The following is a 12634-nucleotide window of genomic DNA, read 5'->3' on the forward strand; positions in this document are numbered from 1 at the left end:
TGAAACTTGAAATATAGGTTTATCTCCAAAAGATCTCGGTTGCTTTCGATATTGGCATGTATCGGACCGAAACTTCATGGATTATGACCCCTGATTGTACGAAAAATCATGTGTTTAGTTTGTGGACCCCATAGAGGTCACAATTTTTATCCGATTTTGTTGAAACTTGAAATATAAGTTTATAACCCAAAGATCTCAGTTCCTTTCAATATTCGCGCATATCAGACCGTAACTTCCTGAATTATGGCCCCTGATTGTACGAAAAATCAAGTTTTTAGCTTGTGGACCCTATAGCGGTCATAATTTTTATGTTTTAAAAAACCGTTTGAATATATCACCATTCCATCATAATGAAGGTTGAATTTGGATTTCGGGGAAAATCGAAATGAAACTGCCCGACAAAATGGTCGCTCTTTGAATGCAAATTGTGTAAAAGTATGCAATACGAAGGTTATGGACCCTCTAGAGGTCACAATTCTTATCCGATTCTGATGAAACTTAAAACATATCTTTATATCCCAAAGATCTCAGTCCCTTTTGATATTTGGGCATTTCAGACCATAACTTTCTAGATTATTGACCCTGATTATACAAAAAATGGTTTTTGTTTTTAGCTTGTTCTCTATCCATCTCTTGCAAAATGTGGGCGTATCCTGTCTGGCAGCCGCTGGTTGGAAAATGTTTCAGTATGTTAATTGATCCTTCTGCACCCTACATTATAACAAAGCTATACCTGAGCAACATACTTAATAAATCAGGTTGAAATTCATCAAGTAGTAGGTGTCATTATATCCAAAAAGTACTTTAATATCTCAATTTGCCCCTTAAATGTAGCCCTGGTATAGAAATGAACAAATGTTTTGAAATTCATTTCATAGAGCAACCTATAAACATTTCGATATTTAGATTTAAATTAAATAGACTCTATTGTTCTAGTTTTCTATACTGTTTGTAGTGTTAATATATGAGAGCTTTAAGAAAAATGAGACAATGATTTGAAGAGTGACATGTGGAACAAGGAAGTAAATTCTTACTAGATTTCCTGTCATCAGACTATAATAACACTATAGTATTAAATATTTATAGTAGTTCAAGTAAACATCATGATAAAATTATTCTCTGTATTTCTCATACTGTTTAATCAACAGATTATTCTGAATAGCGGTGAGTATAAATAATTCATTCAGTCATCCCATGAGTTGAAGATAAGTAGGCCTACAATACAATAACTTTTTTTGAATGTTTGTCCTTTGGAAACACTACTAAAATTCAACAACTTTTTTTGAATGTTTGTCCTTTTGGAATGACTATTCAAAATCTGCTTCCTTTTCTTGGAAAATACTTGCTCACCCTACCTGCCATCACACTGATCCCCTTCCTTAAATAATAGGAGGGTTGGGTGGCCAAATTGTTTAACGCATGCAGTTTAGATCATAGGGTCTGTCATTGATTCCCCGTCTGTACAGAGCAAGGAAAAGAGTTGCCTGTCTAACCTTGTATAGGTTGTCTCCTATTTTCCTCCCACTGCTAAAGACCCCTACTCACAATCGATTTATAGAAATCAATTGAACCATATGTTAGTCCCAAAATGACCTAGTTTGTATCAAGTGGATGTTAAATCCCATCTCTCTCTCTCTCTCTCTCTCTCTCTCTCAAATAATGCACCAGATAGGATCAAAATAAGAAATAGTAAGCCGAACTAGGATTAAAAATCTGGATCCCTGTGGTCCAAATCAAAAATGAAATGAAATGAAATGAAATGGGGTTTAACATCCTACTGTTCTGCTCCGAACTGGGCTAATGAAGACGGGAATACGCCATACAGTGTGCTATGAGGGAAATCTTGCCCGGGCAGCAGCACTATCGCCTACTCTTATATCGAATTCCAACTGCCAAGGGATCTTTTACGTGCATTTCAATGTATACACGGGACCTTGGTTTTTCGTCTCATCTGAAAGACTAGACAGCTGTCCTTGTCAGGCCCTCCGTTCTGCACCACTGACAAGGGGAAACCACGTTGGAAAACAAATCAAAAACAAAAGTTACCAGTTAAATATATTATAAAAATGGACAGCTGTTTATGATAAGATCCTTATAATTTCTAAAATAATTCTAACAGTGTTCAAATGTTTATACATGTATTTTATTATATTAACTGATGTTTTTCATTTCCAACCTACGTATTAAATGCCTTTAGAAACATTCATACAAATTTATTTTACTGGTACCCGGTTTTTTTTTTCAGTTTCGGGAGGTCTTGTATTACAAGGAATAGGCATTCCTCTAGAAAATAGAGAATTTCAACTTCGATGTTCCAAGTCAAGTTGGTTTTCATTTTCATTAAAAAAAGCTTCATTTTACAGAAATGACACAGAGATTGCAACTGTAGAGAGAGATGGACTGCTGTCATGGACGGCCTGTGAATTAATCAGTGAAACCGAGTTGGATTATGGATGTAGAGCAACTTATTACACAAAAACATTGGTTATTAAGATGCTTAATATCACCAGAGATTCAAACACAATATGGACGTGTAGAAATCAAGGTGATCGATCAAATTATCATCTACTCAATGTTGAAGGTACTATTTAAATAAATTATTGTTTTATTATTATAATACTTATTTCTTATCAAATACATTTTACATTGTGTAATATCAAATACATAATAATCTTCATTTAACCAGATTCATAACATAACATCCAAACTTGCATTCGGAGATCCAACTGCGCTTTCAAAGTTATACACCATACTACATTTCATTTCAGAGAAAGAGAAATGGTTTAAAGTCCACTCGACACAAACTAGGTCATTTCGGGACTACATTTCATTTCAAGACATCAAATTATTATGAAATGGGGTTTAACGTCCTACTGTTCTGCTCTGACTGGGCTAGTGAAGAGGGAAATTTTGCCCAGGCAGCTGCACTACGGTCTACTCTGATATCGAATTCCAACTGCAAAGATTGTTTTACGTACATGTCAATGTATACACGGGACCTTGGTTTTTCGTACAATCCGAACAACTAGACAGCTGTCCTTGTCAGGCCCTCCATCCTGCATCACTGACAAGTGGAAAACATGTTGGAAAATCCAGATAATCTTTCTCAGCCAATGCAGGGATTGAATACGCGACCTCCATGATAGCTAGACAGTGTCCTACCCTATTTGCCATCATGGCTCCCCATTTCAAGACATATGATTAGACCTACCATGACCAAAAAGTCTATGTTATTAGGAACAACCATATAGTTGTGCACAGAATAATATTTTGCCAGGGTGGTAGTAAAATGTAGGTCGTGAGACAGGTAGTTGGGGACTTCTGTTTTGCGGGGGGGATTATTTTAATGTTAGAGATCCTGCAGGGGTAAGGGCCTGCTCTTCAATCTCCAACTGTCAGAGTTTCTTTTACATATACATTCTCAGATATTGTATTATCCGAATGACTAGTAGAACAACCACTGATCCAAAGGGGCGGCAGGGGGTGCCAATCTCCTTCCCTCATTGTTCATGTTTAATTTAGGGAGACCAGATACCAAAATACAGTGTTCAATTTCTCGTGAATTGTCTCTACAACAGTTCAGTATGGAGATCTGAAATTTCTGGAGCCCACTCACTCCCATCTCCTGCTAAAAGTACTGAATGACTAACAGCAATTACACCTACACCCCTTGAAAGACCACAATATAACTAGACCTACTTATTTCTTTCAGAACAACCTAAAGATTGTGATCTAAACACCATGATTACCCATAAATACTCCGAGAATAGAAACGATCAACACAAAGTTCTCATACTAACAGAAGGCAACGACCTAGAGCTGAACTGCACATCAAATACAAATTATAATGACAAAGAAATATCGTACAAATGGACAATTTATCGAGAGGGAGAGCAATCCATTACTACAAATAAATCTTTATACTTAAAAAACAACATTACCAAAGATGATGGTGGAATGTATGAATGTAATGGAGGAATTAGAAATAATACATGTGTTGATAATGATGTTATCGAAATACAAATGAATTGTAAGTAATATTATATTTATATGTCTAAACAAGCCAATAGTCTGGGTGTGTACAGGTACAAGGTGGTTATTATTGTTTGTAGTGTTTATCGTCCACCTGTCAATAGTCTGGGTGTGTACAGGTACAAGGTGGTTGTTATTGTTTGTGGTGTTTAACGTCCACCTGTCTTATTTTGTTGTTTTTTTTCATCTTAGTGCACACCCAGGGGTCTTTCCCGGAGTAAACCAATGAGGTTGAGAAGGTGCCCCTATCACCATGACACATACTGTCACACCAGGGATCCAAACCATGACCAGAGGTCATCGGCTAACTAGAGATCAAAACGTGACACTCTAGATCATCTTAACTCCCTGTGGGCCCTGTGTGTAGATGTGTGTAACATACTTATATATAGTATGTTTACTAGAACAAATGATGTTCAGATCAAACTTCATCAAACCCATGCATAACGTAAGGATAAGTAATAAGAGACAGAGAGAAATGGGGTTTAACGTCCACTCGACACAACCTAGGTCATTTCTGGACTAACATGTGGTTTAGTTTTATTTCAATAATTCACTTGCACGTACAGGTGTTTAACAGTGAGAGGTAACCGGAGAACCCGGAGAAAACCCATGAGGTTGGACAGGCAACCACACAACTTGACTTAATGACAGACCTTGTGATCATGCATTAACCATTCGGCTAACCAAGCCCACCCTCTCCACCTTATGTAATAAGTCTAAAGTCTATTGTGTGACCACAATAATGAAAGGCACCAGAGAAACTCTACCTGACAAAATCTGAAATTATGTCTGACCATGACATTGATATCTTGATTTACTCAAATCCACCATTATTTCAACTTCTATTACAATAATTTAAATAATTTACCTTCTTTATGCCAAATGGTTTTTTTAATTTGACGTCCATAACGTTTTTGTCTTCAAATGTGGTTTTGGTACAAGTAATGTCCCTTGGTTATGACTTCCAAACTTGCTACGATTTTAAATTAAAAATGACACTTTGGCATAAAGAAAGGTATATTATCAAATATTGATATAAATTATTGTGATAAGAGTTAAAATAATGGTGGATTTTGGTAGATTTGGGTAAATCGTGCTACCCATGACATGTATGCCTACTTTATTTATTGCAGTATTACAAAGTTAATAGATTCATATACCTCTTTTTTACAGATGCCCCTAGATTAAACATAAGTTTAAATTCCACAGAAGATAGAAGTGAAATGACTTGTATAGCTGATGGTAGCCCAGTTAATTATACTATCAATAACTGGAGACATTATGTAGATAATCAGTTTATAAGAGAACTGAATGGAATCCAGGAAGAACATCTTACAACTCTATTGTTAGATAATATAACAATACTAGATGAAGGAATATATGTATGTAATATTAGTAATGGTATCAAAAATCTTAAAGGATCTGTATTTCAAACGGCGCAAGAGTATCTTCAAATACAGGGTAAGAACTTGGGGGTTTCTGATTTTGGTTGATCAAGGATAGGGTACAACAGTTTAGCAAGCCAGACTGGTTATCAGGTAAACTAGTGAGTCAGACTGGTAACCAGGTAAAACTAGTGAGTCAGACTGGTAACCAGGTAAAACTAGTGACTCAGACTGGTAACCAGGTAAAACTAGTGAGTCAGACTGGTAACCAGGTAAACTAGTGAGTCAGACTGGTAACCAGGTAAAACTAGTGAGTCAGACTGGTAACCAGGTAAACTAGTGAGTCAAACACTGGCTTACTGACTAGGAGATCAGTGGTCTATCGGATGGAACAAAAAACCTATAGGTTATATGTACGGTAACTAACTGTCAAATCCTGTGTTCATGTATAATAGTCAGTCCAGGAGGACAACACTATACACTAAACAATACCACTAAGACAAACACGTGGACAAGATAAATTACACATACATTGTAAGAAATAAACATCAAATATCAAATCAATTCCAGTTATAATAGGTAGAGACAGAGAGAGAGAGATGGGGTTTAACGTCCACTCGACACAAAATAGGTCATTTCGGGACTAACATAATATGGTTTAATTTTATTTCAATAATTCGCTCGCGCGTAGGGGTCTTTAGCAGTGGGAGGAAACCCACGAGGTTGGACAGGCGACTCTACTCCTTGTCACGTACAACCGGGGATTTGAAACCACGCCAGTTGACTCAATGACAGGCCTTATGATACAGTGCCCACACGCTAACCATTCGGCCATCCGCCCCCCGGGTACTGGTAGAATAGTGAAAGGTAAATTCTGCACTGGTTTGGTACACCAAAAACATCATAGATATCTTCTATTTCCATAGAATATTACCTTTTTTTTACTATAATTTGCCAGTATTGTTGGTCTGGGTAGCTGACAAATCACTAGTTGATGATAGATAATGTTATTAATAAGTTTGTACACTATAATTTAAACTTTAGCCTTTTTTTTTAGCACCTCCAAAGTCACTAGAAATTAACAATGAAATCACAGAGAAGCCTCAAGGATCGAACATTGGACTTAAAGCAACATTTCTGGTCAACAGAAGTAGTAGCATGAACACGACATGGTATCAAGTTAACACAATAACTAAAGATAAGACGTTATTACCTATCGAGACAACATACAGCACATTAACGAGAACAATGAGAATATATAATAACGATATTGATCGAAAGGTTACAGTTGTATCATCTAGTTTAACGATCACAGCACCAATTGATGAACTTAATTTTACAGTAATCGTTTGTAACCAATACCGATGTACAGAATCTGACCAGGTTATCATAATTATATTTGAAGATAAAGGTAGGGTTAGGGTTAGGGTTATCAAATAATCCAACACCTCAGTCACTCATTACTCAAATAGTAAAATATTTTATACAAGTACTTCTCAGATTCAGCTTCGTAAGGGGCAATTAAAAACCCCAGAACAATTCTGAATTAAAAATGGGCATGATAAACACAACATAAATAGAAGAACGATAAGAGATTAAGAAATTGAAAAGATACAATGGAATGTAATAAAATGGCCAAATTATCAAAAATACAAATGGCAGGTGATCTCAATGAATTTCAAGAAGGGTCTTGTTAAGGGCCCAATAAATAATTCCACCAAATTCTGAACAATTTTAATTTAATTATTATTTTTTTACATGAGATTTGTGGGATTTCTGGTACTTTCCCAAAAAGATACATATTTTTATATATAATTTTTTTTTCAAAGCAAAAATACTGACATAAGCTATTTTTTTTAATTTGCATAAAAATGGGACTTTTTTATTTCTAAGCTAGTGAAATGACTACAGTTGAAAAATGAAAGAGTAGCTAAAAGTCTTTTTAGGGTAATATAAGGAATCAGTAAGGCCTTAATGAGTACACATCCCAGCTGTGTATATGATAATTAAGGAATCAACATATCTAATATGTATTCCGTCACTGGCGTTTAAGGGGATTAAGAGTGTTTTCAATAAATGGCAAAGTCGTTTTATGGTAGGTCTATATTTGGGACTTTGAGTGGAAGATAGCTGAAATAATTTTAATCAGATTGGTGTGAACTTGACCTGTAGTGTATATAGTTACCACTGGCTATAAATACATTGTTTTATCTTTTGAACAATTGATATCTTTCAGAGAATATTTACCAATATTTACCAGTTATTATTGATATCTTTCAGAGAATATTTACCAATATTTACCAGTTATTATAGGAATTGTAATTGTAGTGGTCATTATAATTATTATTATAATATTGATAATACTTAGAAAAAGATGTAATAATGTTAAAAGTGAGTACATGTATTATTCTTTCTATCACCCTATTGACTTTTAAATCACTCCTTAAACATGCCTTATATAAATCTACCAATTGCAGGTCTGTCTTTGGGCCTTAACTGTTATATTAACTATTGTAGACATTTATTAACATGACAAACTTACACTCTCTAGACCATCGGATGGTCGAGATTCAAACGGATTAGAAGACCTGCGAGATTTAAAACTGTAACGATATAATGGATAATCGAGACTTAGACTCGATTGTCAGGTACCATTTACCACAATAATAAACAATCTACGGTTACGGAAAATGAACTGACGGATGCTATTTGAGCAAAATCAGCAGAAATAAGAAATTTGATTTCTGGATGAAAAAAATATGAACCATTTGTTTATGTAAGCTAATGTGAGTTTGTTGAGACTTGTCAATCTGGCAAAAGATAATTTGACATTTTTTCTTAAAACTATTGGTTGACCTGCAAGTTGAGAGTGAAGTTATCATACATGTGAAATGTTAATGATAGATTTACAATACCTTTTGAATTATTTCACTGATAAATAGTCCCAAATACTTTTCAAATCCATCCAGTTAAAGAAATGTAAATAATGTACAACATGAAATCTATGCGAATAATAAACAGGTGAATGATTGAAACGTTCAGAAGATAATCAGAACAAAAGTGATATAACATGATCAATAAATTGTTTTAAAATAGGTTCTGCATGAAAACATGGAACCAAATCGACGTGTAAATAATGACAGAATAAACATTTGGTTTCTTGTTTTAATTAGAAGCTATTTTAAAACAATTTATTGATCATGTTATATCACTTTTGTTCTCAATCGCCAAATGCCACATAAAGTTTATGTAAATGATGCATGGTTTTATTAAGAAATCAAGTTAAACTAGGTACCAAGTGAAACCTGGTACATGTATATCAATATAATCAATATATATTATTTTTACCAACAGAAGAAGATAATGTGTATGTAAACCAAGAATCAATCCGACAACAAACCAGGGAAAACACTATGGGTAATATAAACTTTTATATAAAAACTTTAGATCATAAGGTCAAGTGGATCCAATACTTGTACGTGACAATAAGTAGGGTCGTCCGCCACTCCAGTTTCCTCCCACTGCTAAAGACCGCTACAAGCAAACAAATTATTAAAAACAAATTCTACCATCTTAGTCCCAAAATGACTTACTTTGTGTCGAATAGACATCAACCCCCTTTCTCGTTCTGGTTTCCTGAAGATTGTATTATACCAGAAATTCTAGAAGTTTTTAATATAAGTAATTATAAACCTACTAGTAATTTATATTTTATTTATATTTTAATGATAAGTAATTATAAACCTACTAGTAATTATATTTTATTTATATTTTATTTATATTTTAATGATAAGAAATATTAGAGAATGATCTGTATATAAGTGCTGATGATGATCAACAAGATAATCCAACAGGTAAGTTTAATAATAAACCCCTAACCTGTCTTAAAATGATCAACAAGATAATCCAACAGGTAAGTTATATTTAATAATAAACCCCTAACAGCCTAGTTTTAATAAATGTTTTAATTTAAATCAGCCATTTTCAACAGAAATTTTAAAAGTCTGACAGTGTGCAATAAAACACATAATTTGATTGGATAATTTAAATCAAAGAAATTTTAAGTCTGTTAGTATGTAATAATTTCATTGGATAAAAATCACTTTCTATAAATAATCAGATACCAATGAAACTGGAGCTACTAATGAAACTGGAGCTACTAATGAAAAGAAAATTATCTACATGAATGAAATGGGTAAGATGTCTTAAAAATTAATACAATTTATAATATTTACAGTATAGATCATCCTCTTAAGGGAACTCAAGATGTGAAATTCTTAGAGAATATTTTAGCACAGATAAGGTTAAGTGCCATTCTCCACACAAGTCTCGCTATCCAGCATTACTACAAGGGAAGACAACTCTGTTTGGAAGATTGGTTAAGTGCATGCATGCTCTACCCCCAATAGTATGGTCAGAAGAAGAAACTTTTGATGCCATCTTCATGGTACTAATTCCATCTGCAACATATTAATAGACAATCGTGTATCCTGATAAAGTAATGTTTTTCTGACCTTACAGAGCATACCTTGTTCAGTGAATCATATTCTATTAAGACTAAATACAAGACTTACCTGGTTTTGGTGGGGTCCAAATGTAATTAACACCTGTCAAATCCATCAGGTGTAGTCAGTCAGTCACCAATTATATTTATTGTGATGAATTAATATTACAGAAATAATAGAAAATGATCTTTATGTTAGTGGTGATGATGATCCACCAAAAACCATCAATATTCAAGAAATGGGTAAAGTTAAACATTGTTTTATTTTATCTTCAACCAATCGGATTATTTAATACTAGTACACAGTTCTATAACATAACAGACTGTTCAGATATTCATGACTAATTATATTATTGGTAGAAGTGGGGGAGTTGAATGGCCGAATGGTTAGCATGTGCACGCTGTATCATAAGGCCTGTCATTGAGTCAACTGGCATGATTTTGATTCCCCAGTTGTACATGACAAGTAGTAGGGTCGCCTGTCCAACTTCGTGGGTTTTCTCCGGGTCCTCCGGTTTCCTCCCACTGCTAAAGACCCCTACGCGCAAGCAAATTATTGAAATAAAATTGAACCATATGTTAGTCCCAAAATGACCTAGTTTGTGTTGAGTGGATGTTAAACCCCATTTCGGTCTCTCTCTATGTACAGTAGAATCTGTATGAGCAATGTCTCTCCTTGTAAGTGGTCACAATAACCCCCCCCCCCCCCAACGATAGTGTTGCAGTTGGATGAACTGTTGATTATTGGACTGTATTAACTGGTTATCTGGAATTCATTAAGTTTTGTTTTTTTAAAGAAATAATGGAGAATGAACTGTATATACCAGCTGAACTAGATACTCGTATATAAAGGTAACTATTTTATTATATATAGTATTTATATTGTACGTACTATTTACATTAAAAGAGATTGATCACTTGTTTCTATTTTACTTAATCAACTTTCAGAAAAATTCTCAAAGTATGGTGACCCCCTTTCAAATGATACCCATTCAGATTGATATTGTGTGTAGAAATTAAATGAGTGAGTTTTGTCTAGCTATTGTTAGAATATAGAAAGACAAGATGGATTATCACCTTTAACTCAGTTCACTTCTGAACACCATGGCGGGATTACTCAATTGTCACGATGGAATTATAATTCAATGACACAGAATTTAATCCTGAAAACAGGTGATATTGTATCATATTGAACTGGTACTTGCCTTGTCATCCAACGTTTATGTCAATGGGGTACTAATATAGAAAATTTTCAGAAAGGTGTAGCTATTTGTGATTATTTTTATGGTAGTAACATACATTAGCCTATCCTCCATAACAAATTACCAAGAATACTTTTTGTTGAAGTCTGGTTATATTAAAGGGAATGGCAGCCTACTAAGATCTCATTTGACCCAATTCTGGTCGGTTCATTTCAAAATGGAATAAGAACTCTGATACTAACTGTGTGAAAAAACATTATGAGAACCTCCAGGAGCCAATAACTCAATCATTATAATGTAGCAAGCTGATGGGCTGGTATGCATGTACCCATTTATTGAAACATGCAGTATAAAGTTGCCCAAGTGTATAATAAAAGTGTAAATTAAAGACCCTAGTGTATAATGAAAGTGTAAATAAATAATCCAAGTGTAAATAAAAGACCCGAGTGTATAATAAAAGTGTAAATGAAAGACCCTAGTGTATAATGAAAGTGTATAATGAATGGACCAAGTGTATAATGAATGGACCTAGTGTAGAATAAAAGTGTAAATGAAAGAACCAAGTGTATAATGAAAGTGTAAATAAATGGACCTAGTGTATAATGAATGGACCTTAAGAAATGACCCAAGTGTATAATGGAAGTGTAAATGAAAGAACCTAGTGTATTAGTGTACATGTATAATGAAATTGTAAATGAAAGAACCAAGTGTATAATAAAAGTGTAAATGAAAGAATCTAATGTATAAGGAAAGTGTAAATGAATGGACAACAGTAGGGTATTTACATCATCGTGTATATTGCAGATTCTGACCATTATACTACTCGATAAACTTGGTATACAGAAGAAAACTCTTTGTGTGTAACTGATCATTAAAGAGGAATTACTACTTTTAAAAAGAAAAGAAACTGAATTCATTAAAACCATTGGGTGTTTGACTTTGTGTGTGTGAACCCTGTTAATTTATAAAACAACAATCCATATAAATTTTGTATCATAGTTTTGGAAGTTGCTTGGTTCTCATCTCCTGTTAATTTTCTCGTTTAGTATTAATAAGAAGCACAAACATTTATGCCCACCATTACGATGCTAGGGCTTCGAAAGATATTAATATGTCCCTTTATATTAATTATATACATTGTATATATATATATATTCAATTGTTCAAATTAATTAAAATTTTTAATCTGTATATTTATTTGTTTATTTAAAGGGGCATTAGGTTAAATTAGATAAAGAGATGACAGTTCTCCCTATTATTGTTAAAAAATAATGATAATGAAAAGGGAATATGTTGAAAATTTCAGGCAATATAATTACAGTGTAGTCTTGATTTAAACATTGTTGGGATGGCAGTGAGTGGTACCGTCTAACACATGTGACTTTATATCAAAAGATCTGTCATGAATCAAGTGGTGGTTTTTCAATCCTAAGCTTGTATTTGACTATTTGACAAGGAATAGGGTTACCGGCTCATTTTGGTCTCCTGGTTTTCTCCCACTGCTAAAG

General features: G+C 34.0%; 1 protein-coding gene across 8 annotated transcripts; it reads left to right on the plus strand.

Moving 5' to 3' along the window:
- Positions 1-989: 989 nt before the first annotated feature.
- On the plus strand, positions 990-12309 carry LOC126830140 (uncharacterized). Of its 8 annotated transcripts, none has more exons than XM_050560405.2 (12): positions 991-1164; positions 2246-2581; positions 3713-4030; positions 5209-5496; positions 6478-6831; positions 7701-7811; positions 8775-8837; positions 9215-9274; positions 9541-9615; positions 10096-10167; positions 10722-10776; positions 10964-11792. In XM_050560405.2, exons 1-11 carry the CDS (start codon positions 1104-1106, stop codon positions 10772-10774), a joined length of 1791 nt encoding a protein of 596 aa, XP_050416362.2. In that variant the 5' UTR covers positions 991-1103; the 3' UTR covers positions 10775-10776; positions 10964-11792. The 8 variants fall into 8 exon arrangements, with proteins under 8 accessions (XP_055959038.1, XP_050416362.2, XP_050416363.2 ...); XM_050560406.2 differs by having other exon boundaries at positions 11288-11792; XM_050560407.2 differs by lacking the exon at positions 10964-11792 and adding an exon at positions 11931-12309 and having other exon boundaries at positions 992-1164; positions 9559-9615.
- Positions 12310-12634: the final 325 nt, after the last annotated feature.

This window comes from Patella vulgata, chromosome 8 (genome assembly GCF_932274485.2).
Source record: "Patella vulgata chromosome 8, xgPatVulg1.2, whole genome shotgun sequence".
NCBI classification, from domain to species: Eukaryota; Metazoa; Mollusca; class Gastropoda; family Patellidae; genus Patella; species Patella vulgata.

Coding starts and splice junctions, on each gene's coding strand:
- LOC126830140 (XM_050560405.2), top strand. CDS start 1,104: ATGATAAAATTATTCTCTGTATTTCTCATACTGTTTAATCAACAGATT. Junction 8,838..9,214: donor AACCAGGGAAAACACTATGG/GTAATATAAACT, acceptor TTTAATGATAAG/AAATATTAGAGAATGATCTG. Junction 10,168..10,721: donor CATCAATATTCAAGAAATGG/GTAAAGTTAAAC, acceptor GTTTTTTTAAAG/AAATAATGGAGAATGAACTG.